This window comes from Peromyscus eremicus, chromosome 1 (genome assembly GCF_949786415.1).
Source record: "Peromyscus eremicus chromosome 1, PerEre_H2_v1, whole genome shotgun sequence".
NCBI lineage: Eukaryota > Metazoa > Chordata > Mammalia > Rodentia > Cricetidae > Peromyscus > Peromyscus eremicus.
Window position 1 is genome coordinate 95,150,363 of NC_081416.1, and position 27,965 is coordinate 95,178,327.

The 27,965-nt window shown below is 40.0% G+C and overlaps 1 protein-coding gene across 1 annotated transcript; it reads left to right on the forward strand.

Annotated features, from left to right (window-relative positions):
* Window positions 1-20,532: 20,532 nt before the first annotated feature.
* On the forward strand, window positions 20,533-21,888 carry Mrpl17 (mitochondrial ribosomal protein L17). Its single transcript, XM_059269239.1, has 3 exons — window positions 20,533-20,784; window positions 21,059-21,127; window positions 21,435-21,888. Exons 1-3 carry the CDS (start codon window positions 20,611-20,613, stop codon window positions 21,720-21,722), a joined length of 531 nt encoding a protein of 176 aa, XP_059125222.1. The 5' UTR covers window positions 20,533-20,610; the 3' UTR covers window positions 21,723-21,888.
* Window positions 21,889-27,965: the final 6,077 nt, after the last annotated feature.

Here is a 27,965-nt window from a genome sequence, read left to right on the forward strand (position 1 = left end):
TATTCAATGAGTAACCCAATATCAAAGAGTTACAGCATACCTAAATAATTCTAAAACTCCTCCTCCTAACAAGAGTCCCCAGTATTTTCATTTATAGGATGAAATGTATAAAAATCTTGAAGCTTTCCCTATAAAATATTTTTAATCTCTTTGTCTTCTGGTTTAAAATCAAAGTATCATAGCTAGGAAGATGGCTTGGAAGTTATAAGCAGTTCTTGTAGAGAACCTGAGTTCAGTTCCTGGCATCCACTTGGCAGCTCACAGCCATCTGTAACTTCAGTTCCAGAAAATTTGATGCCCTTTTCTGGCCTCACACATGATATATATATAATCAGATAATCATAACAAAAAAATCAATTACCAATATATGTGAAGATATGATAAAATAAAATAAAATCCATTTAAAATTCTGAAGTGATACTTCAAATCATGACTATGAATATTTTTGTAGTATATAAACTTAGGGACATTCCTGTCAATTAAGGCAGAGATACCAGAAGGAGCAGGAAAAGAACTACAAGGCCTGTACATATGAAGCTAGCACATCTATAGCATTCTACAACACCAAATCTAATAAGATGTCAGTTACTCACTTATAAATGGACTCTAAAAATTAGAATACAGAATATATAGAAGTAGAGAATATAGTGGCAGCTATCATGGGCTGAGGGGAGTATAAGAGAAAGGAGGCATTGTTCAAAGGGCCAAAAGTCTCAGACACAAGGAATAAGTTCTGGTGACCATGGTTAATAATGTGCATTTTGAAACTACTGAAAGAATGAATTTTAAATGTTCTTTTGCCAAAATGTGCTGAGGATGTAAGGTGATGGGTGTGTCTATTTACTCATATGTTTACATACTTATTTGCTCATTTCATAATGTATAAGTATCACTGGATTGAACCCATGAATAAACATAAAGATCAGTAAAAACATTAAATTTCAAAAATATAAACATTTGGGTTTCTTAAGTGAAGATTGACAATTATACCAAGAAGGTTTTTTATTTGTTTTGTTTGTTTGTTTGGTGGTTTTATTTTGAGAGAGTGTTTCTGTTTTGTTTGTTTGTTTGTTTGTTTTGAAACAGGGTCTCATGTAGTGTAACCTGGCCTCAAATTCAGTGTGTAGCTGAAGATGATCCATAACTCTTGATCCACCAGGCCCAATTTATGTGGTGCTAGGGATCAAACCCAGAGCCTTGTTGTGTTAGGCATGCACTCTACCAATTGAGCTACATCTCCAGGTTTGTACTAAGAAGCTTTAAAAGGATTATTTTTCTTAGAGGGTGGGGTATGTGAATATAAGAAAGTCTAGGGGTTGAGATTTGTCTAAAAACTACCTCCTTGAGTTTAACAATGCTTTGCATTTGGATTATGGAGAAAAATCTGTAAAGCATATAATTTTTATCTCACCTTCCCCTCAAAGTTGCAATTCTCTTCATTCCAACACTTCAGTAATATCTGAGAAAACAATTCAACACTTTACATTAGTGATGTGTTACACGAATCAACAAGAGAGTAAAGGAGAAGTGTGATATTATCCCAGATATTGTCATAATCACTAATACTGATATTATTATAATAACAGTGCCTGTGGGAACATAGTCACTGTGCCCACACAGGTACCTTAACAGTGAAATAGTAGATTTCTCATGCTTTTTGAGGGAATAAATTAATCATCATAAATAAAATAGAAACAGTGCAACACAAAGAGCAAGTATGTATAAGCATAAGTTATGACATTTTAATGCCTCTCCTTACTCCTTTCCTTTCAAATAACATTTTATCATTACACACTAATAGGTTTAAACAGCTTCATCTACCCCTCACTAGGAGTAATATTTAATATGACTCCTTGAGAAATCACATTGGACAATATAATTAGTCCTTAATAAATGTAATTATAACTTAATAGTTCAAATGCACTACAGATTATTGAAATCTTTGGAGAAGTTTATTAGTAGTTATAATTAATCAATCAAACATTTAACAAAGTCACTACAACAATTATTACTTATCAGTACAGAAAATGCTATCTTGCACATGCTCTACTATGTTCATGGCAGCATTATTCATAATAACCAGAACCTGGAAATAACCTAGATGCCCCTCAACTGAAGAATGGATTAAGAAAATGTGGTACATATATACAATGAGTACTACTCAGCAGAGAAAAACAATGACATCATGAAATTTGCAGGCAAATGGATGGAACTAGAAAATATCATCCTGAGTGAGGTAACCCAGACTCAGAAGGACAAACATGGTATGTTCTCACTCATAAGTGGATACTAGATGTAAAGCAAAGGATAACCAGACTACAATCCACAGCTCCAGAGAAACTAGCTAACAAGAAGGACCTAAAGATGGACACATGATCACCCTGGGAAGGGGAAATAGATGAGATCTCCATGAGTAAACTGGGGATGAGGGGAGAGCAATGGAGGGTAGGGGATGGGGGATGAGAACATAAGGAAACGAGATGGTCAAGCTGGAACAGGCATGGAGTGGAAGAATAATGAAAGAGATACCATGATAGAGGGAAACTTCATGGGGATAGGGAGAAACTAGGTGCTAGGGAACTTCCTAGGAATCCACAAGGATGACCCTAGCTTAGACTACTAGCAATAGTGGAGAGGGTACCTAAACTGGCTTACCCCAGTAATCAGATTGGTGAATACCCTAACTGTCATCATAGAGCCTTTCTCCAGTAACTGATGGAAACAGATGCAGCTATCCACAGCAAAACACCAGGCTGAGCTCTAGGAGTCCAGTTGAAGTAAGAGAAGAGGGATTCTATGAGCAAGGGACATCAAGATCATGGGAAAACCTACAGAAACAACCAAACCAAACTAGTGGGAACTCATGAAATTTAGACCAACACCTGTGGAGCCTCCCCACAGGACTGGACTAGGCCCCCTAAGTGAGACAGTTGTATAGCTTGATCTGCTTTAGGGGCCCCCTGGCAGTAGGATCAGGATCTATCCCTGGTTCAAGAGCTGGCTTCTTAGAGTCCCTATGATGGGACATTTTGTTCAGCCTTGAGGCAGGGGGAGGGACTTCAACCTGCCTCAACTGAATATACCAGGCTCTGCTGACTCCCCATGGGAGGCCTTACCTTCTTGAAGGAGGGGATGGGGAGTGGGTTGAGGGGGAAAACTGGAGAGGCAGGAGGAGGGAAGAGGGGGAATATATGATTGGTATGTAAAATGAATAAAAAATTTCTTAATAAAAAAAGAAAATGCTGTCTTGGATTCCTCAGAAGCATAGTTTTACATACAAGTGATTTATTAAGGAAATGGGGGGCAAGAAGAGAAAAAAAAAAAACAGGTATGGTGGTACATGCTTATCCTAGCACTCAGGATGCAGAGGCAAAGGGATCCAGGGTATGTAGTATCCTGGTCTACATAGAAAGATTCTGTCTCAAAAAAAAGAAGAAGAAGAAGAAGAAGAAGAAGAAGAAGAAGAAGAAGAAGAAGAAGAAGAAGAAGAAGAAGAAGAAGAAGAAGAAGAAGGCGGGGAAGAAAGGAAAGTGTACATGAAGTTATAAACTTGTAGGTATAATGTAAGTACTGAGATCTAGGGAAGCTACCTTGCAGTTCCAATTAAGAGCACTAAACTTCAAATTTAGAATGTTTAGCCATGCATATATTCTCATTAGTCGTGTGACCCTGGACCCATCTTGGCTTCATTTTCTTCATCTACAAAATGATAACACTCCAGGTATGAGAATAACTTAATAATATAAATATTCCTGGCTCGTGTATGTGTTTTAATGTTAGTAGTAACTGGTACCAGCAAAAAGAATAGCAAAAGTCACATTAGTATAATTATACAGGTTTTTAACATTATAATTATTGTTGCTGTTATGCTTTAATGTGTTTATGTCTATATAGTACACAATTATAATTCATGAAAAAGCAGGTCAAAATTCTACATTTCGAACCAAGTAGTGGATTTTCTCTGGTTTTTTTTTCTCTCTCTCTCTCTAAACATGATTTTTTTTAAATAGGATTAAAACTTTCAAGTTCAAAATGGGTGTGAAGAATAGAATAAAGGCAAAATAAATGCATTACTAAATTCCTTTGACAGCAGCTATCAAATAACCTCTAATGTTATCAGTACTTTTAATATTGGATTTACATTTATTCTAAATTGGAAAAGATGCGAGCCAGGGCATGTCCTCCTGAGAACAGCCTCCCTAATAGTTTGTCTTTGGTGTCTTCCTTCCGAACAATTATGTTTATTTAATAGATCAGGCTGTGGTTCCTATTAACTCCTCAACAGTAAAAGAGAAATACTTCTCCAAACTTTTACCTCATGGAAGAACTTGCTGGCCAACTAAGGAGAATGCAGTAAGCATCCACTCTTCAGCTATCAGATCATTCAAATCTGCCTCAAACACATAAAGCCTCTTCACTGGAGGTCATGCCCTTCCTAGGGCTCTCTGTACACACTGAGTAAGACCCAAGCATACAGCCTAACACAGGATGCTCTAATTAATGGTCTTCACCCACCCTAGCTAGAGCTTCTATCTGGTTCAAGAAAGTTCGTGAAGCCAGCATCACCATTCAGTTTTTCCTTTACCAAAACTTCCTTCTGCCCCTCTTTATTCACAGGTATTGCTCTCTAACAAATATCTCTCACAACTGTTTCAGCACCTCCCTCTGCATAAACCAGTCTGTAACATCCTTAAGGCATTAGTAAAGACTGCTAAATACAGATAAATTTGAACAACTGTTGTGGGTCATAAAGATATACCATAAAAAGAAAATAAGGACAACCTAACATTCTCTTCCCAAAATGTGGAAAGAGAACTTATCCTTTCTAGGCCTTCCACAAGTCACCACCAGACAGTAATGTGAGTACTAGGTCTGTGCTAGTTTTTCACTGATGTGACAAACACCTGAGAAAACAGTGCTAAATGAGGAAAGATGATGTCTTTTGGCTCAGTTTCAGGAGTTTCAGTCCATGGTCACTTGGCTCCATTGTTTAAGGCCTGTGGTAAGGCCAAGTATCATGGCAAGGAGTATATGACAGATTAAGGCTGTTCGTTGGCCAGGAAGCAGAATGAGATAGAAGGGTTCAGGAACAAAATATATCCCTCAAACATTGGCCCCAGTGACCTATTTCCTCAAAATAGCTCCACCTCTTCACATGTCATTCAGTTACAAATTTATCAATAGAGCAACCCATTTATGGGGTTAGCACCTTCATGACCTTCATGACCTAACAACCTCTCAAAATAGCTACCAAATGGTGACCAAGACAACCAAAATAAGCCCCCTGCCCTCTTTAAAGTATTAGAGGTGAGCATGAGACATAGCTGCTGAGTATGAAACTCATAATTAAGTGATAATTAGAAAAGAGAAAACTAGACAAGAAAAAAGAGAGGTCAAACTGATGAACAAAGAAAGTGCAGATCTTTTCCACTTGCCTTTGAATTGCCATCAAGGTGAAAAGCCAAGGCCTTGCAAAGGCATTCCTTAGGAGTGAAATGGAGATAATAGTTAAATTTAGCCTAAATAGGAGCCTGGCCTTGGTCACTGTACTTCATGCTGAAATTACTCCTGTTAATACTAAAGCTTTATCATGATATGTGATGGAAGACACCTACAAATGCAAGTAGAAATTCTCTCCATCCATCCAAAGGTTTTCTTTCTACGGCTAGGCATGGGGCCTACCCTTAAGAGTGGTTTATTCCCCAGTGAGACCTCCATGGAGAAAACTAATTTTTCATTTGCAAGTGGTTATCAATTGGAGGTATCTTCTGGGTTAGGGATTGGGGCATGTGTCCATGTCTCCTTTCCAAAGGTTCTCTTAACTTAGCATCTAGTTATTGGGTCTTTGCAAACCCAATGGGAAGAGAAAATGGAAATTGTGATGTAAGCTTGAAAGGTACAAATATACTGCAGGAGAAACTAAACATCTTAGTAAGAGTTTCAAATACCCTCACGACTGTGAATTTTCCCTGCCATTTATGTATTCCATAACCTAGCTATTACTATTATTCTTACAACCTCTCAACTTACTTCTGAGACCTTAGTTCATCCAGAGTCCAGTATAGCTAGAGTTTTCCTGCCTGGCCCACAGTCAGGACAAATCCCTGTCACCCACCAGTCCCACAGCCACTCAGATCCAACCAAGTAAACACAAAGACTTATATTGCTTACAAACTGTATGGCCGTGGCAGGCTTCTTGCTAACTGTTCTTATATCTTAAATTAACCCATTTCTATAAATCTATACCTTGCTACGTGGCTCATGGCTTACCAGCGTCTTCACATGCTGATTGTCATGGCGGTGGCTGGCAGTGTCTCCTTCCGCTTTCCTGTTTCTCTCAATGCTCCTCTCTGTTAGTCCTGCCTATACTTCCTGCCTGGCCACTGGCCAATCAGTGTTTTATTTATTGACCAATCAGAGCATTTGACATACAGACCATCCCACAGCAGTCCAGCTTAACATGAAAGTTGCAGGCCCTTTTTCTATGGCCACCAGATGGTGGTCATGAGTTCTATCATGATAAAGAATCCTAAGATAGTTCAACTTCAGCACTAAGAACAATTAAGGCCAGAATATTCTTTGTTGTGGTGAACTATCCTACACATTACCGGATGCTAAGCAGCTCTGAATTCTATATATTGGATGCTGATATAATTCCCAACAGTCATGACAAAAAAAAAAAAAAATCCCCAAACATTGCCACATGGCTTTGAAACATTTGCATTGCAGTTTAAGAATCACTATGTAGCCAGGCTTGGTGGCAGAAGCCTGTAGTCTCAGCCTCAGGAGGCTGAGGTGAAATAAGAATTTGAAGCCAGCCTGTGCTACAAAGATGAAACCCTATTTCCAAAAAAATGAGGTAAAGTTGGGGGAAAAAGAAACACTATACAATAAAACCCAAAAGAATTTTAAGTAGGAAAAAAAAATCAAATGCTGCTGGAATGTTTGAAAATGTGTTTTTTTTTTCTAATAGAATAATGCATTCACTTGAAAACTTCAAAACTGTGGGGAAACATTAAAAATGTAAAATCACACCTTCTATGCACTTTTTAATGCTCATTCTCCTTCCAGGTTAAAAACATAATTTTGTATACATGGCAATTTTACACACACTCACCTATCAATCTCTTTTTCTAGAAATCTACTATGAACATCTTTCTAGATCAAGAAATATTGACCTAGTTTAATAATTAAACACCTCTATTGTATTTCTGTATATATAATTACCAGAGCCTTTCTGGAAGCAACTGAAGTTCCTGAATTTACCTTAAATAAAATTGTAGTTAACATATATAAACATATAACTTTGCATAACTCAAGATCTACATTGTTTCACACCAAACACTGCCTATAAATGCATAATTTTGCTATAACTCAGAGCTTTATAAAGTGAATTAAATATAGATATTTCCCAAGAAATGTATGCAAATGGTAGCAAGAACACAGAAAACAGATTAAAATATGGTTGGGTCATTTAAATGTAAGATGTGGCAAAAGATAAAGAAATAATTGCTTATAAGTCAGGGATGTCATAGAACATAAGTCTAGGGGTAAAAGTAGTATTAAAGTCAGTCTCAGCAACTTTTTCTGCAATGATAGCCATAACAGTCTGTCCCTATTTCTCTTACTCCCAGTGTGCAGCACATGGCTGGATTTTTCTTCTTCATGTACCCTGCATCTATTTTACAGGACTTTGTAATTAATGGACCTTTAATACACATCACACTTAATGATGGTATTTATTAGAAGCCCTCCGAACTAGAGATCATTCTCTACAAGGAAGAGGGATAATCACTAAGCATAATAAACCTATTGGTGCAAATTCAGATCCCTCTAACTTTCCAAAACTCAAAGGCAAATCAGGAAACAGAGATAAGAGAGGAGAGAGGAAGAGGGAAAGGTCAACTTGCGTGCACTCTCTGATCCTTTCATCTTCTAAAAACCTGTTTAAAAAAAAAATCTCAATAGCCTTGAAGAACAGCAATCTTGGACTATAGCTAAAATGTACAAGAACATTTTTCTCTCTTTATTCTATAATCCGATGTCCAGTCCAAGTCCCCATGCACTGATTAACAGGAGAAAAAAACATTAACTGTTCAATCTAGCTTAAACTTAATTCAATCTGACAGTTTGGGTGTATATATTCAGGGATGAATTAAGTTTCTATCAGATAAAACAATGCTTGTTCAGTCACTCACCCTTTCCTGGCTCCTCTCCCCGGGCTTGGTGGAAAGAATGTGATCTATGCAATCTCCTGGCAGTTAGAGGCACAACTCTTCTGCAGTCTTTTTGCGTTATAATAGCACCATCTGCTGTTCACTAGACCACAGCTCGTTTGCCATCTAAGTATCCTGCAGGACACTCCTGCTAAATTGGCTAGTTAGAATGGCAGTTCTGTCACTGCAGAAAGGATTGTACTGGCTGTAGAACCCCAAATTTATTGCTACATTCCCCATCCCACAAATGGGTCCATCTATCCATATCATGGACATGTGCTGGCTGGTTTCATGTCAACTTGACACAAGCTAGAGTAATCTGAAAGGAAGGAACTTGAATTGAGAAAATGCCTCGTAAGATCCTACTGTAAGGCATTTTCTCAATTAGTGATTGACAGAGGAGGGTCCAGCCTGCTGTGGGTGGTGCCATCTCTGGGCTAGTGATCCTGAGTTCTCTAAGAAAGAAGGCTGAGCAAATCATCAGAAGCAAGCCAGTAATCAGCACCTCTCCATAGCCTCTGTATCAGCTTCTGCCTCCGGGTTCCTGTCCTAACCTCCCTCAGTGATACACTGTTACTTGGAAGTGTAGGCTGAACTAAACCCTTTCCTCTCCAGGTTGCTTTAGTCATGGTGTTTCATCACAGAAATAGTAACCCTAACTAGGACACCACCATATAGTTGAGTTAGCTCTGTTATGACAGGCCAATGATAGTACATTGCATATGCAGTCATTTTTCCATATAACAGGTTCTGGAGACTAGGATGTAGACATCTTTAAAGATCTTTATTAATACCATACTCAGAGAATAACCCTCATGGGTCAGAGGCTATAAAGGGTACAGATGTTTTCTTTTTTTTTTTTTTTTTTTTTTTTCCTTTGGTTTTTCGAGACAGGGTTTCTCTGTGTAGCTTTGCGCCTTTCCTGGAACTCACTTGGTAGTCCAGGCTGGCCTCGAACTCACAGAGATCCGCCTGGCTCTGCCTCCCGAGTGCTGGGATTAAAGGCGTGCGCCACCACCGCCCGGCCAGATGTTTTCTTTTATATTTTTAACTAAAATACAACAGCGATACTAAAAGTAATATGCAAATTATATCTGTGCCATTCAGTGAATTTGTGACAAGATAAACACACTCCAAGACCATCCAGATCAAGTTGTAGAACATTACCAATATCCCCAAGTTCTTATCCCATGCTCTCTTCTAATCACTTGTCCTTTTTTTTTTTTTACTCCCAAAGGGGAATTTAACACCACAGATCAGACCTGGTTTTGGATAGGCAATTGAATAATACAATATTGTCCTTTGCACTTGACTTACTTTATTGGATGTTATGTTATATTTAACCATGTTACTACATGAGATCTGCACTAGTTCGTTTGCATTGTTATATAATCTTCCATTATATAATCATATGTTGATGTTTGTATTGATTTTACCAGTAATTAGCATTTGGGTTGTTTCCAACCTCAAAAAGTGTTACAGATATTTTATAAACTATTATCCTTCATTAAAGTGGGACATATGTATAAATTATGCCTATAAATTCTACTCCTAACATATACCTAATGGAAATGTGTATGTATGTATACAAAAAATGTATATAAAATACTTATAGCAACATTATTTAAAAGTATCTGTGGCACTTTCTGTTCTTACCAGTAATTGATGAAAATTCTTGTTTTTTTTCTTATATCACCGACATTTGATCTTATCATTCTTTTTAATTTTAGCCATTCTAAAGTATATAATATTTCTTCAGTATAGTTTTAGTACACATTTATCTTATTAATAATAAAATTGACTGTATTCATGCTTTACTGATTATATGGATACTAACTTAATAGTTTAATAATTTGTTTATTTATTATGTTTTTGAGAAAAGGTCTCACTGTGTAGTCCTGGTTGGTCCAGAACTAACTATGTAGACCAGACTAGCCTCAAACAGATGTGCCTCTCTCTGCTTCCAGAGTGTTGGGATTAATGGTGTGCACCACCATGCCTGGCCTTAGGAATTCTTTACATGTTCTTTTTGAAATCTCTTACTCAGAGTTACATGTTATATACATTGCTTCTCCGCCACTGAAATATGTATACAAAATTGAAATTTGCATAACAATTAACTTTCTGGTTTGGTTATCTCAATTTATTATCATAAACAGAGCAAAATAAAGTATTTTAAACTTTGCAATAATTCACTTTACAATTTGTCATAATTGTTTAAATAAAAGGTAAATTTGTCATTGAAAATACAGCTATACATATGAACAGGATAATTTTTAAGTATTTAATTTATCCTTAGAAGAAGTTAACATCAAAAATAAAATGAATCCAAGTTCAGTAGAGATTAATAGCAAAAAGAAAAGTTGGTGGACCACTTAGAAATGCAGAGTTTTAAAAGTGTATTTAATGAAGGCATTACTTACAATAGAATTTCTTTCAGTTAGAATACCTTTTCTTTACTTATTACCAAGCTGACTCTAAATCATCTTCAAATCCCAGGTCGTCATTCCCTCAGGGAAGCCTTCCCTGACCTACTAAACTAGTTTAAATCCACCTGTTATACACTGTCCCTTTCTATGCATATAAAATGTCCTCTACTTGTTTGTTGGATGTTTAACTGCCCAGTGGATTATACAGATAAAAAGGTAGTTGCCCAGTGAATCCCCAACAGCACTATAAGTTCTTATACACATTTACTGAGTAAATGAAAGACACTGTGGGTAGGGTAGATGACACACTTGAATATTGATTGCTAAGCTGTACTAGAATTTAATGTAGTTCTTCACTTTCCAAAAAGTAGTTTCTTTTATGCTATTTTTTCCACAGGGATCTTCCTCAGTTCTCACATCTGCACAATAATGCAGTTGCCTCTAACACAGAGGCCACAGAACCAAAAGGATCAATGAATAAAATTCAGTAAGTTCATGAATTTGGGTGGGGAAAAAATGTCTTTGTTTTTATTTACTTGTAAATTAAATATAAGGTGTTTTTTCATTTTGTATGTGGATAACAAACCACAATCATATTACTAACAATTGTACTTCGCCAGTATAAATCAGTAATTTTCCTATCAGTTAACAGTTGCTATAAATACCTCAAAATATCATTAATGTCCATCATTACTTTAAAAATAGTAGTAATTATGAAATTACTAGATCTATTGCAGGATAGGTGGGATTTCAGGGGAGAGAGAGGAACTCAGGAGATGAATCTAAGTGCGTGGGGGAGACGACAGCAAGACACAGAGCAAGGGGCATATATAATGGAGGAGAAGTAAAAAGTCACATGGCAGAACATAGATTAATAGAATCAAGTTAACTTAAGTTATAAGAGCTAGTTAGGAATAAGACTAAACTAAAGGCCAAGCTTTCATAATTAACCAGTCTCTGTGTCATTATTTGGGAGCTGGTGGCCCACAAGAAAGTCTGACTACATTTGATGCACAACATGTAGCCCATACATCCACATAGGGCCTGAGAAAGCTGAACAAAGTTCTGAACACGGAGTCAGACTCTACTTCCTGGCAACCACAGTCTCTCAGGTAGGCTGCTTGAGGCATAGAGAGGTGTGGCTCCCGCAACTGCCTGCCACTGCCTGCTGGACCCGAAGGGGGGCAGAGCCAGCCACCAGTGCTATGTGCTAAGCAGAGCTGCATGGTGGTCAGAAAAACACTGCATACACACACACACACACACACACACACGCACACGCACACGCACACGCACACGCACACGCACACACACATGCACATAAGCTATGTCCAGGCCAAGGAAACCTCTGAATAGGTTATAGTGTGCTTGAAAATGTGCTTAGGTGCTGAAGAAAAAAAAATATATATATATATATATATATATATATATATATATATATATTCTTTAAAGAAATATATATATATATATATGAGAGGGTAAAGTAATATAAGCCATGTAAGAATGAGAAATATAACATAGGACACCTGGATCCTATATAGTGCTTTGTTAACCTGGAATTTTTTAAATGCTAATAAGCAAAAAACAGCTGCTAGGAGACCAGTCTATATATTTTAAGAATATTTTAACTTTAGAATGGAAGTTAAGGGGTTGGGGAAATAGCTTAGTGGTTAAGAGCACTGACTGATCTTCCAGAGGACCCAGGTTCAACTCCAGCACCCATATGGAAGCTCACAATCGTCTGTAACTCCAGTTTCAGGGGACCCAAAATTTTCCATGGCAAAACACTAATGCACATTTTAAAAAAAAAGAAAAAGAAAAGAAAAGAACAGAAATAAAAAATGTGTTGCATTAGGGTAGAGGTTATGCCTTTGTTTCCATAGGGGGGAAAAGTTATGGTTTTCTTCACAATTAATGAAGACCAGATTTGACCAGGAGAGACCTCCTGAAAATCTTGGCTGCAGACATGAAGGAAGAAACCAAGAAAAACTATAAAATAGGTGACATATAAGCTAATCCCTGTACATGGGAACATCTCTGACACTGGATGAGACTTGATAAATCTTTTTGGCTACAGAGTCCTCATGAATTATTATTACATGCTATCCTTAGATATGGCATGGATTGTGGATCTCCTTCTTCCTCAAGGATCATTGGCCACTGGTCTGTGAGGAAGGAGGGAGCAGAAGAAGAAAACAGGGTTCACATGGCTTCATGTGGGTATGACAGAAGAAGCTTTCCAAGAGACAGTTTTCAGTGTTACAGCTCACCTTTATTCCAAAGTGAGGGGAAATATATATGATGGGAACAGCAGCTGGGGTATCACATAATTTGCATTTGGAAGCACAGTTCTACCATACAGCTAGAAGTACAAAACCTAATTATCATATGGGCAGCAAGGGGAAAGCATCTGCAGAGATCTATGTCAAAGGTCTCACTTGAGATAGGTCAGGCATCCACGTTTAGGGGCAACTTCAAGATAAGGTCAGGCCTCCAAGCCTAGAGACACTATCCAGGGAGGGAGGGAGCCCTGCTGGAAAGGGAGTCCTCCATTTTGTGCTGAGCCCAGAGAGCTGACCAGACATGGTGTACTGCAACCTTAAGTGCAGGGTACTTCAACGATGGATGGAGATTTATATTGCAGTTTGGTTATGAATTTCAAATGGACTTATAGAATTGACAGACGTCTTTTACCTGCTCAAACATAAAACAGAAAGTCATCTTTAGCTGACTTGTGCACACCACACATTCCATACTTACGTTAATGCAGATATGCATGTTACCATTAAAAGTTTGTGTGTTTTCAGAATGAAAGGACCAGACACCAATGAAAAAGACAAATAGCCCAGGATATCCAGCCTCTCGGAATGCCTCAGTTGCAGTTTCTTCAAAAATGTGCATCTAGAACAACTTCTAAGCTGCTAGAAGAGAGGGTCCAGTCTCACAGACTACTCTAGCCAGGACTTTAGATAAGCCCTGCACTTTCCCATTACACAGGGACTAAAAACAAACAATACAGATAGCTCTCCAAGGCCTTGATCATTATCCCATTTTTCTCAGGGTCCCCTAAGGATGTTGTCACCCCTGGACAACAGGAAGCAGTCTAGAAAACATGACACTCACATTACCAAGAGGTGGGGGGGGGTGATTTTTGGTAGTTTGGTAGGTTGTGAATGTTTGTCATCATTTAGGGGGGTGGTGGTTACAAGTTCTTACTGATCATGGTCAGGGAAAAAAAACTAAACAAAGTAGATTAGATTCAGGGATCTCTTTCTAAAAAGAAAGAAAAGAGGAGTGATAGGAATGATAGGATAAAAGGGTAGATTATTGAATCTACTTTTAAACTAAAAAGCAACTACTAGTTTCAAGTGTTTTACATTGGTATGGATTTTTGTATACTGATATTAAGGTTATTTTTGTTATAACATACTATATGTAAGTTTCTACTCTTGTTTAAGGTATTGTACCTATGTAGCTCATTTAAAAATGTAATGTAGAGCCGGGCGGTGGTGGTGCACACCTTTAATCCCAGCACTTGGGAGGCAGAGGCAGGCGGATCTTTGTGAGTTCGAGGCCAGCCTGGGCTACCAAGTGAGTTCCAGGAAAGGTGCAAAGCTACACAGAGAAACCCTGTCTTGAAAAACGAAAAAAAAAAAATGTAATGTAAAGTTCTAGTCCTTGAAAGCTATTATTACAAACTGTTTAGGATAATTAAGAAATGTAGGTTAGTATTTAGTCATCTATAGCAATCAAACTTGTAGTCATGTTAGGTCAAAAAGAGATATATTTTAGATAGATAGGTGGTCTTCAAACACTTCAGAGATCTACAGAATATGGCATTTAAGATGTTTTAATAACATAAGGCTTTTCATGACAGTGTAATATATCTGCTTCTCAATGCTAGCCACTGGGCAAGAAACTTCCCTTGCCTCAACTGCTGACAGAAGGCTGTCCAAATTGGACAAGGACACAAAAAGTGACAGCCAAACTGTGCAAGAGAAGGTAGGACAGTCCTTCAAAAATTCCTGCTTCACAGAAAAGTCTGTCAGATATTCTAGGCCTGTAGGCTGAAGATGGATGCCCCAACATTGCAGAGGAAACTTGGGTAACTGTCCAGGCAGCCAGTTGTCTTTGTCATTTCTATAGTTTTAGAAGTTGTTTGCTCTGCACTTCCTGTTTACTCAGATAATATTATATTCTTTTCAGGTCTCTGATAGTGTTGAAGAATATATAGTTACAGTTTTATAGTTTTTCTTGTTACCAAATTCAGAAAAGAAACTTACAAAAGAGATTTAAAGTTTAAAAAACTGAGAAACATAAAAGCTTAAGTTGTTTATCTAAAAAAAATGTTTTAAGGCCTAATAAGATATTTTTAGGTTGGTAACACAAGTAGAATAGAAAACAGTTTAGGTATAAAACTTTGAACTCACCAAGATAAGATAGATAATAGAATTTTTCTCCAAATTTGCCAAATACAAATGGACTAGACATTGTGAATGTAATTCTTATCTGATAGTTGTTCTTATTGTATATAGGTTTTACTGTGTTAGAGTTAAAATCTTTCCTTTTTATTTAGATAAAAAGGCAGAAATGTTACAGGATATTTGTTTATACTGTGTGAAGATGTGTCACTGTGATTAATAAAGAGCTGAATGGCCAATAGCTAGGCAGGAGAGGGCAGGTGGGATTTCCAGGGAGAGAAAGGAACTTGGAAAATGAATCTATGTAGCTGGAGTTTTCTCCAGTCCTGCCTGGCCCATAGTCAGGACAAATCTCTCTCACCCACCAGTCCCACAGCCACTCAGACCCAACCAAGTAAACACACAGAGACTTGTATTGCTTACAAACTGTATGGCCGTGGCAGGCTTCTTGCTAACTGTTCTTATATCTTAAATTAACCCATTTCTATTAATCTATAAGTTGCCACCTAGCTCGTGGCTTACCGGTATCTTAACATCTGCTTCTCATCATGGTGGCTGGCAGTGTCTCTCTGACTCAGCCTTCCACTTCCCAGAATTCTCCTCTCTGCTTGTCCCACCTATACTTCCTGCCTGGCTACTGGCCAATCAGCTTTATTTATCAATCAATCATCCACAGCACTTCCCCTTTCCTTTTTTTCAAAAAGGAAGGTTTTAACTTTCACATAGTACAATTACATATAATAAAACAGTTATCTAGCAAGAATTACAGTTACAATATCTAGTCTATTTGTATTTGGCAAAATTAAAGAAGATATCCTATCTATTTTATATTTTTAAGTCTGAGGTTTCATATCTAACTTATCTCTTATCATAACTAAGGAAATTATAACTATCTAGTCTTCAACTACATCAAAGACCTCAGAAGGATATAATATTACCTGAGAAATGGGAGAAGGATGCAAGCAACTTTCAGGAGTCTTGCCAGAGTAGATAGAGACAGCTGGCAGCCTGGACAGTCACCTAATGTTCCTTTATAAAGTTGGGGCATCTGTCTAGATGCTCAGGCCTAGAGTCTCTCAGTCACTTCTCTCTGTGTCCTGTAGAATGTCTGGCAGTTTCCTCTGCAAAGCAGGAACCTGAAGGACCATTTTGCCAAGCAAAGTTTAGTGGTCACCTTCCTATGGGTCCTGCATGTCCAGTTGATCAAGCAGTCCAGGCAAGAACAGTTTCTTGCCCAAATGGCCATTTTTGCCAAGGTGAAGATAAACTCCATATGAAGTGTCTTTGATGCCCATCCTCCTCCCTGAAGTAAATCAGTGCTGCCAGGAGCAGACATGTCTCACTATCTAGAAAGTCTAAATGTTTTAAACATTTTAAATGCCATATTTTGTAGGTTTTTGAAGTGTTTGAAGATTATCTATCTATCTGAAATATATCTATGTATACCTAGAAAACTTAACTAACATGGCTACAAGTTTTACTAATATAGAAGACTAATTATTAATCTGTATTTCTTAATTATCCATTACAATTTAAATGAGTTACATAAACATAATACCTCAAACAAGAATAGAAATATATATACAGTATAATAAAATTAACTTCAAATTTGTATCAATAAACTAAAATCTACAGCAATGTAAAACATTTCTAAGCAAGTTGCTCTTTAAAAGTAGGTTCAATAATCTACCCTTTCATCCTATCATATCTATATCCCCTTTTCTTCTTTAGAAAGGCATTGCATTTATAATCAACTGGCTTTAAATAAAAATATTGGTTTTTCTCTGTAGCTAGAGTTTTCCTGCCTGGCCCACAGTCAGGACAAATCTATCTCACCTGCCAGTCCCGCAGCCACTCAGACCCAACCAAGTAAACACACAGAGACTTATATTACTTATAAACTGTATGGCCGTGGCAGGCTTCTCGCTAACTGTTCTTATATCTTAAATTAACCCATTTCTATTAGACTATAAGTTGCCACGTGGCTCATGGCTTACTGGTACCTTACATCTCGCTTGTCACGGCGGCGGCTGGCAGCGTCTCTCTGCCTCAGCCTTCCATCTCCCAGCATTCTCCTTTCTGCTTGTCCCACCTATACTTCCTGCCTGGCTACTGGCCAATCAGTGTTCTATTTATTAACCAATCAGAGCAACACATTTAATATACAGACCATCCCACAGCAAATCTAGGTGTGGGGGGTGATGCCAGTGAGACACAGAGGGAGGCAGACATACAGAAAGGAGGAAAGGTAAAAAAGCCACATTGGCAGAATGTAGATTAATAGAAGCAGGTTAATTTAAGTTATAAGAGCTCGTTGGGAATGAGCCTAAGCTAAGGCCAAGCTTTCATAATTAATAAGAAGTCTCTGTGTCATTATTTGTGAGCTGGCGGCCCAAAGAAAGACCTACTACAAGTTCTTTTTTATTTCATATGTTACCAAAACAGCATATATTGCCACAGTCACCAATTTGAAGAGCTTTGAAAAGTATCTTGACAACAATATAACGTGTTTCCTTTCTAATACCCTACATTTTTTTACTTTAGTTCATATACCTAAAAATATAATTCTCCAGAGAACTGAATTTATATTCATCAAAGGACACAAAAAGTTTTTAAAGATCATTGGACTGGATAATCAGTCATAGCTCCTCAGGCAAAGTAGTTCTGCCTGCAATCCCAGTACTTTGTAGGCTGAGACAGGAGAATTACCAATACAAAATCTTGAGTTTGAAACAAATCTGGGTTCCATAGTGAATCTTGGGGCAGCTTGGGCTACAGAGTAGCAAGACCCTGTCTCAAAAAAAACAAAATTTATTATCTTTTCTAATGTGACTATTGTCCAATTTTGGGGGCAGTGAGGTAGCTCAGAAGACTTGCCACGCTAGTCTGACAACTCTAGATCCCATGGTGGAAGAAAAGAACAGACTCTGGAAATTTGTCCTCCTACATCCACATGCATACCATGGCACATGAGGACCTGCATTCAAAATCACACACACACACACACACACACACACACACACACACACACACACACACTTCATTTTAAAAGGTTATCTGAGTCAAGGATTTCTAAAATAGGTCAGTAGGGAATAAAGGAAAAATCCAACTTCCAGTGGTGAAAAAATACATCAGCTAGAGAGAAAGGATTGAAAGCAAATCAGATAGTTTACAAACAGTGCAATCAATGACATTTCTGAATTCAGGCTCACAGGAAGGGGAAATGGACTTAAAAGACCTGGTTAATAATTTCGACTCAGCAGTGAAAGGTCAGCTACCACATAGAAGCACAACAAATGAAATATTTGATATTGAGGTTGATATTGATTTGATATTGATGAAACCTAGCTAACAATAAGCCTAGCTAAATAAGATATTTTCTTTCAAATGAAAGATGAAAAGATAATTTTTCTAAGTAAAGGTGAAATTATCAAGGAACACCAAAAATTTTTTTTAAATAATGTGTTATTTAAAAAAAAAAAAAATACTATAGCCGGGCGGTGGTGGTGCACGTCTTTAATCCCAGCACTCGGGAGGCAGAGCCAGGTGGATCTCTGTGAGTTCCAGGCCAGCCTGGGCTACCAAGTGAGTTCCAGGAAAAGGCGCAAAGCTACACAGAGAAACCCTGTCTCGAAAAACAAAACAAAAAAAACTATAAGGCAAACAGAAAAGCAGAGTACTGGCTTGATGGTGGAGGCAAGAGAAAGACCACCAAATGCATGAATCAGTTCCTCTCTGACCTTGAAGGACCTTATAATTTCAGCAACAGGCAGTTCACCTACTAATAATACACAGAAATGAAATAGGGTGGGGACAGAACACCATGAAGTATGTAAGCCAAATTAGAAACAGCTTGTCACTATTTCCAGAGTGAAACACCATGTGAGGGATTATGTTGATCCCATCAAACTCTGGGTCCCCCTTTAGCCCTGGGCCACCTCAACTTCATATTTCACATGATCAGAAACTTACTTTTCTAAAATCAAACTATCTTAAAATTTACTTCTTTCCATTTGAAATGTGTTTTTATTTGTTACTGTCCTCAATTTTCTAATAACTCCAACTGCAACACATTGATTTTAAATAATCCTCAATATGATCATCATTTTGTTAGACATTACAACTAGACTGTGTTTTCACCCAATTCCTCCCATAAAATTGTTTTCAGAAAGCAGCAAGGATGTTGAGTTAACATGGCATATGGGAGAGAATACATACAGAGAGAAGATTTTTTTTCTAAGTAAAAGTATTTATCTGCCCAGAGACCTATGGTACCAAACACGACTGGAAAAAAAATTTAATGAAATGATTGCCAATGATATTCTACTATATTCATAGATTCGTAACTAATCTTGTCATCACCAGAGAAGCTGCCTCTGGCAACCGATGGGAACAGGTGTAGAGACCCACAGCCAAACACTAGGCAGAGAGAAGTCCAGGTTGGAGGCCTCCATTGGGTCCCTCCTCTTGGAGCTTGGGGAACCCAGTGAAAGAGGAGGAGGAAGAATTGAGAGCCAGAGGGGTGAAAGACACAAGGGGGAGAACATGGCCAGAATCGACCAAGCAGGAATCATAGGGGCTCACAGTGACTGAAGTGGCAATCACGGAGCCTGCGTGGGGTCTACGCTAGGTCCTGTTATATGGTTTGTTGTGTGTGTGTGGGGGGGGGACTCCTGGCAGTTAGAGTGGGGGGTGTTCTGACTCTTTGCCTGCTCTTGAGAGCCTTTTCCTCCTACTGGGTTGCTTCAATGTGTGTTTGAGGGTTTGAGCCTGATCTTATTGTATCTTCTTGTGCAGTGTTTGATGTCCCTAAGAGACACGTTCTTTTTTTTTTGGGGGGGGGGAGGTAGGGAGAAGAACCTGGGGAAGAGGGAAGGCTGGGGGTCTGGGAGGAGTGGAGGGAGGGGAAGTTGTGGTCAGGATGTATTGTATGAGAGAAGAATAAAGTTTTAGAAATTTAAAGTATCCATTACTTTAGCTTTTAATACTAAATATGTAACTTAAATATTTATTTACGTCAATAAAGTGTGAAATACCTGCGACTTTCCTGGACATTATTCAGCTCACTGTCACTAATGAAAACTGCGTTTTAAACTAGCATTCTCAGAAAGCCAGCCAAGCCAGCAACTCCTCAGGCCAGAGGGCCCCATCCCACCGAGGCCCCACCCCTCAGACGCAGTTCTCCTCAGATACTCACTTTCCCGACATGCTCCGCTCGAAAGGCGCCATCGCCAAGAACACCCTGGCCTGCTCAAGCAGCGCAGGAGAAACCCGCCAGGGGGCGCCGAGATCCCCGGCTGGCCACCGAGCACCGCAGACCCTAAGGCCCGCCCAGCTCGCCGCTCCAGAAACGTCAACACGTCTGTTCGGCCCTCCCTCAGACTGCCAGCTAGGCAGACTCTGATGCGCATGCGCAAACACGTCTGCCACGCGCCGAGCTACTGCGCATGCCTCCTCTGAGAACTGTCTCCGCCCCCTTCCCCGCCGCAGTTTCCCTTTCCGGCCCCCAGCCCCACCCCCGGGAGGTGGGGCTAAGGTGGGAACATGAGGCTGACGCTTGCAGCCGCTATCTCCCATGGCCGCGTCTACCGCCGCTTGGGCCTCGGTCCCGAGTCTCGCATCCACCTGCTGCGGAACTTGCTCACGGGCCTAGTGCGCCACGAACGTATCGAGGCGTCATGGGCACGCGTGGACGAGATGAGGGGCTACGCGGAGAAGGTGAGAGCCGGGTCCATCCTCAGAGGACCGCCCTGGCCGTGTGTGGGGAGTAGGGCCACGCTGGGAAACCCCTGCACGGAAGTAAATCCCGTGGCACTCAACTGAGCACGTTACCCCCGCGCTGCAAATGGAAGGCTGGTTGGGGCCGCGGAGTTAGGAGCGCCCTGAATTAGCTTAGCTAGTGGGATGATTGGATGAAGCTAAGACATTAGGAGACAAAGGTGGGTGCCTCGGTGTTTGCTCGTGTTGCATCAGTGATGTTTTGTTCTCACAGCTTATCGACTATGGAAAGCTAGGAGACACCAACGAACGAGCCATGCGCATGGCTGACTTCTGGCTCACTGTGAGTGCTCCCTGCTTTCCTGATAGGGAAGGAATCGTTAGAGGACCGGGTACAGGGCAGTTTTAAGCCAGGGTACTCACTTATATACCAGTGTTGTGAACTACCTTAGACGAATGTTTCCCTTATTTGAACCGGAAAAGAATGTGCATTCGCACAACTGCCTACAAGTGGTTATGTGTAACTTGGTACATGATTGGGTGGTGGAGAAGGCCCGTGAAGATGTTTCGAACCCTACCTCTGGGAATAATTGAAAGTTAAATGCCTCTACGGTTGTGACTGTTTCTTCCTGTTAACTCTCCCCATCTAGGAGAAGGACTTGATCCCAAAGCTGTTTAAAGTACTAGCACCTCGGTTCCAAGGTCAGAATGGGAACTACACAAGAATGCTGCAGATCCCGAATCGGAAGGAGCAAGATCGGGCCAAGATGGCAGTGATCGAATATAAAGGGAACTGCCTCCCTCCCCTGCCTCTGCCTCACAGAGACAGCAACCTCACTCTCCTAAACCAGCTGCTACTGGGACTGAAGCAGGACCTGCACCATAACCAGGAAGCAAGCCTCCACAGCTCCCACATGGTTCAAACGCCAAAGACTTAACTGGAGCAGGAGAGTGCACGGCTCTCATAGGTGTGTGCACAGGCCTTGGAGCTCTTATAATGCATGACAACTGGAAGTGGTCGGGCAAAATGGAGCCCAGACCTTCCTGCTGGCTCATGGTCCTCTCTTTGCACAATAGATAAAATTCGGATGTGACTGTGTGAAACTGATTTTCTTTTCTTTCCTGGGATTTCTGGAAAGTGAGAGGCACCTAAGATAGTAAATTCACAGCTTGTGTTTCTGAATCTTGGGTCCAGTTTTGTTTTGCTTATTGGTGGGAGAGGGGAGTCTTACGATGTAATCCAGGCTGCAGCCAGCATAACAGCTGTCCTCCTGTCCCTGCCTCCCAAGTGCTGGGCCTTCCAGTGTTCACCACCACACAGGGCCGGTTGCTTATCTTTTGTTTTTTATTTTTTTGAGACGGTTTCTTCAGGATGGCCTCCTGAATGCTGGAATTAAAGGCATCAACTGCCTGGCTTGGTTTGCATATCTTACCACTTATTTAGATGGGCCCTATATCTCTTGATTACTAGCTTCCTATGGTGACTGTGGTTGATATCCAGCCTAGAGACCCACCCCTTGGGATTTCTTTTTTGTTTGGGGCTTTTTGTTTTGTTTTTGTTTGGTATGAGTGCACTGTCTGCATGTATGCTTGCGTTCCAGAAGAGGGCATCAGAGCCCATTGCCACCATATGGTTGCTGGGAATTGAACTCAGGACTTCTGGAAGAGCAGCCAGTGCTCTTAACCGCTGAGCCATCTCTCCAACCCAGCCCCTTTTGTTTCATTTTTTATGATATAAGTTATAATGTATTTTGATCATACTCACCACTACCACCACCACACATACACACCATTGTTCCTCTTTACCTAGTCCCCCTTTTACTTTCATGGGTTTGTGTGTGCTTGTGTTTATGATCTGGTGAGTTTCGTTAGGCCTGCTTACAGGAGCTGAAGAAAAGTTCCCTCCCTTAGCAGCCATTAATTGCCTATGGATCTACATGGAGTGAGAGAGACCCCTGAGCCTCTTCTCCCTCCTTGACAGGATTTTTACAGGCTGCTAAGAGAAGCATTCAATCCCAAGAGATTGCTTCCTGATAAGTAGCAGTGTGAACCTCTGTGAGGAAAGCTTTAAATAGCCTGGTACCCCTAAAACTGAAGGGGGAATACTGCAAGCATTGTTTTTAGGCAAGGTCACACATTCCATTTATGTGTTTCCCTCAACCTCTGAATGAGTTTTGAATGTGGACTCAAAGAGATGTACCACCACCCTGCACATAGATGGGGTGTAGGCATCTGACAGGATGTTGGCCTTCCAGATAAGTTCCTTCCTCTTGGTAGAGGGTGTGAAGAGGAAGGCTGATGGAGAGTGAAGTATTAGAAAGTTAAGCCTGCAGGAATTTCCTGGAAGCTTTTGTTGTCAAAAGTGGACCTCTGTGGGAACCCGGAAAGAGGAAATCCGGTTTCAGAATAGCTGGGTCGTGTGAGAAGCAAAGAACTTGTTTATATCCACTGAGTACTGAGGCTGTAACTCTCACCCTGGCTGCCATTCTGTAGATTCAGAGGCTTGACTGGGAAGTCATGGGAAGATGTATGACGTTCTCACTCTTGTCACTCACACCTGATGCAGGACCTGAGGAAGGAGGAAGGGGGAGGGTCACTGTTAGGGCAGAAAGACAGGCTTCAGTGACAGAACTGTTCTGGTGCTGTTTTCCCTGCAGCTGCCTAGACTAATTCACCTGACCCCAGGAGAGCTCTCCCGCTTCCTTCTGCTTAAAACTTGGCATGTTTCTTTGTAGGTCCTTACCCCTTTTATGCACATTCACCCCAGGTAAGATACCCAAGTTGTGACTAGGAGAAGCCCACAAAACCAAATCTTGAAGACTTAGCAACAGGTGAACTGTGAAAGCGCTCCCAGAGATTTTCCTTTGAACTCCCAGAAATATGTCCATTTGGAGCTTTACTATTCCCTACACTTCTTACACTTTATTTATTGGGGAAGGGGAATGCATGTGTCATACTGTCAACAGTTCACCTGTTGCTAAGTCTTCAAGATTTGGTTTTGTGGGCTTTTCCAAGTCATACTGGAGGCCATAGTACAGCTTTCCCATGTCAGTTCTTCCAGCCTGTGGTTCCTAGGTATCAAAGTCAGATCATCAGACTTAATGGCAACTTCCTTTACCTGCTGGGCCATCTGTCTTCCCCCTCCATATGTACTTATTAAGCATCCTCCAGTCCCCAGCATCACCTTACACATTAGAGATAGCATGCTTTGAGAATGTTTGCAATAAATCTGTCCCTAGCCAAATGTGAAATATCTGCCATCAAGGAACTCATGACATGGGACAGTGAATCTTTAATAATCTGGCCAAAAAGAGTTGACAAATTGTAGGACGTCTAAAGGCTTTGCCAATCTGTGTTAGTAAATAACCTATCTCAGCAGGTAGAATATGCCTTCATTTAGCCATTGCTTAAATTCTAAGCCAAAGAGAGCCCCTCTTATCACTTTGAAAGAAAGATGCTCCATGTTGAGTTCTAGTTCTTTACAATAAGGTTGACAAAGTAATGGGCCTCACCCACCCTAAAAAACTTAACACATTTACTAAAACATTAGCACTATGAACCCAATACCTGTCATTTTTTTTTTAAGCCAGTGACCAAAATTTCCCTGTGTCTTTAGTGGTGTCATGTCCTACTTTATCTCCATTCACAAATACGCAGATGGCCCAAGGGGGAAGCCTCAGGCATAAGGCTGTAGTGATAGGAATCTGGTCATCTTAATTGCCTAGTAGGTCTCTGACAGCACATTTTCTATGAGACAGAATCCAGATTCCTTATACTGCCTACTGACCAGGCATCTGCCTGCTGTTCAGCCTACATGGTGCCTCTGATATGATTCAGAAGCATAGAGCAGACCTTTGGTTGGTTTCCCTGGAAAGCCCTCCCTTCACTACTTTTTGGCCCCTATTACCCAAAGACTCCACTTTTACCTACATAATCTGTACACAAATGTGTAGTGGGTAGCCATTCCAGCTTTGGTCTGGAAGTTCCAACCCCCATTGAGGCTTCGGTAACTATCTCCCCTAATATGGGGGTTGGAACTTCCAGACCAAAGCTGGAATGGCTACCCACTACACAAATGCTCAGGTGACTCCTCTGACTGACTACCACCATTCCTAAATTCATTTCTTTGTCAAACAAGATACATCAGCAGTGTTCCTGCAGTATACTGAAACTACCACATTGCATTACAGTTCCCTGTGGTGTAGGGCATTAGACTGAAGACAACAATGAGCATAGCAGATTAAAAACTAACAAGTTAAAGTGCTCCCAAACTGCAATCCTAGTTATAATTAATTTGTGTGTGTGTGATTACTGCCATTTGAGACTGGAGTTTCTTTTAGTTGCTACCAAAGGCAATCTAAAGCATAAAGCTTTGTACCATTAAAATAGTGTTCTTCCCCCCAAAAAATGCTTTACTAGGACCCAGATGAAAAAGCATTTTGCATCAGAACACAGTGGTCAAGTATGTATATAAATTAGAGGCTGGAGAGATGGTTCAGCAGTTAAGGTCACTGGCTGCTCTTCCAGAGGACCTGGGTTCAATTCCCAGTACCCACATGGCAGTTCAGAACTGTAGCTCCAGTTCCAGGAGATCCAACATCCTTACACAGACATAACTGAAGGCAAAACATCAAAGCCCATAAAATAAAAAGATTTCTGTTTAAAAAAGAAATAAATTAATAAATTAAATAATTACATATCCTCACAAGACATTATCCTTTACAAATATTCATCACCTTTTAACAGTGGTGCTTCCAGAGCTGGGGAGATGACTCAGTTGATAAAGTACCCACCTATCAAGCATGAGGCCCTGATTTTAGTTCACAAACCCCAAAAAGCCAGGTGTGAAGCCAGGAAGACAGCTCATTGGGTAAATAAAGGTATTTGCTGCCAAGCCTGATAACCTCAATTTGATTCCTAGAACCCACACAATAGAAAACTGACTCCCACAACACTGACCACGCATGCTGTGGCACATGTACAAATGATAGAAATTTAAAAAAGAAAAAAAAAGTTAAGCCAAGTGTGGTGGTATATCCTGTTACCCCAGTGCTGGAAGTGCTAGGCACAGACATGCAGACTGTAGAAGCTCACGGGCTGGCCAGCCTAGCAGAACTGATCAATTCTAGGCTAAGGAAGTAATCCTGTCTCAAAAAATCCGAGGTTGACTTCTAGGCTCCACATACATGTGCACACACCCATGGGAACATAAGATACACACACATACACACACACACACACACACACACACACACACACACACACATAGTGCTGATCTCAATTCACTTTTACAACCTAGTAATGAGTTACAACCTGCTTTTACTGGCCTCAGTCTGCCTTTCAGTGCCTAAGCATTGCCTTTGCTGGATAAAATCTGGACATTACACTGACAGTCCTGCTACAGCCTGGTCCAGCCACACCCCAACCTTGCCATATTCCACCCTGGCTGAGGTTTATAAAACAACTGTGCTTTGTGTGGAGATGCTAAACTATACTGTTGATTATCCAAAATAAAAAAAAAATTAAAAAAATAAAAATAAAAAGGAGGAAGAAAGTTTCCTTCCTCTCCAGGGACTTAAATGCTGATAGTGATTGTTAAGAATGTAAACATATGTTGAATTAATTTCCCACATGTTTCATGTTCCAATATCCTGGAATATTTCTAACTAAGCCACAGATAGAAAACACCTATACATTTCTACACTGGCAAAATCGGAAATGATGCCCTTATGATATAGTCACTGAGTTCCTCAAAGCTCAACGTTGTTACAGTGGTCCAAACTCTTCACTTGATCTTTTAACCACATAGACCACACCCATACTGTACATTAGATCTGGAATTTATTCATCCTACAGCTCAAAGTTGGACCCAGGACTAGGGTGGAGTTCTGTGGTAATGTGTACTTAGCATTCAGCAAGTCCTGAGTTCAATTCCCAGAACGGAAAAAAAAAAAAGAAAAGAAAAAGGAAAAAGACAAAAAAGAAAAGAAAGTTAGAAGCAACAAGAAAGAAAAGGTTAAAGCCAAAGCCATCCCATTTCCTCTACCCCTTCAGCACTGACAGCCACAACCTATTCTTTTGCCCTTGTTTTCACTTTTTGTTTTAATCAGGATAATTTTTAATTAATACACCCAAAGTCTCTGAGCAATACTCTAAAATACAGTTAAAAATTACCAAGAATGTTACACACTTTGCTGGCACAGGGTGGTTCCTTCCGTGAGAGCAAAGGATTTCCAGAAGTTTCCACATAATTTTACACTGTTCCTCCTTCCCCATTTTTAGAAGTACTAACTGAAAGGAGGACACTGGGGTACAGAAGTAAGGGGGCTAGCATAAGGTCATCAAGTTTTGTTTGTTTGTTTGTTTGTTTTGTTCTTTTAGTTTTATTACTGTGTGTGAGAGAGAGATGTGTATGCATGTGCTATGGCACACATGTGGAGGTCAGAGACAACTTTTTGGAGTTGATTCTTTCTTTCCATCTTTATGTCGGTTTGGGGAAATCAAACTGAAGTTGTCAAACTGATAATCAGTGATGATGCTGTTGTTGAGACAAGATCTCTCTGTGTAGCCCAGGCTAGCCTCCAGAGTGCTGAGACTAGATGTGTGCTTCACCACACCCAGCTAGACTAATGATGTTTAACACTTTTTTTATGCTTCCTGGCTGTATGCTTGTCCTTGAAATGTCTTTTGCTCTTGTTTTAGTCAAGCTATTTTGTTTTGTTTGCTGAGTTATCTGAGGTCCTTTAATTTTAAAATTTAGTCCCTTATCAGATATTTGGATGGCAAATATTCTCTGCCTCCAGCAGGCTACCTTTTCATGTTGTGATTGCTTTTTTTATATTTAGAAAACTTTTGGTTCAATATCATCCAATTGGCTTATTTTTTTTCCTATTCTTTGGTGTTTTGTCCGAAATGTATTGCCTAGGTCAATGTGGAGAAGCTTATCCTTGTGTTTTCTTCAAGGTGTTTTACTGGTCTTCTTAGGACTAGGGCCCCCATCCTTCTGAGACTTTCATTTATCTTAAATACATTTTCTGCTAATTTTGTGTAGGGTTCAGAATTTAGCATGGGGTAAAGCATGTACCTAACAAGTATGAGTCCCCAGTTTTAATCCCTAGCAACAGAAGGGGGGATGACAAAATCAAGTTAGTTAATTTTGAGTCTGGTATAAAACAAGGGTT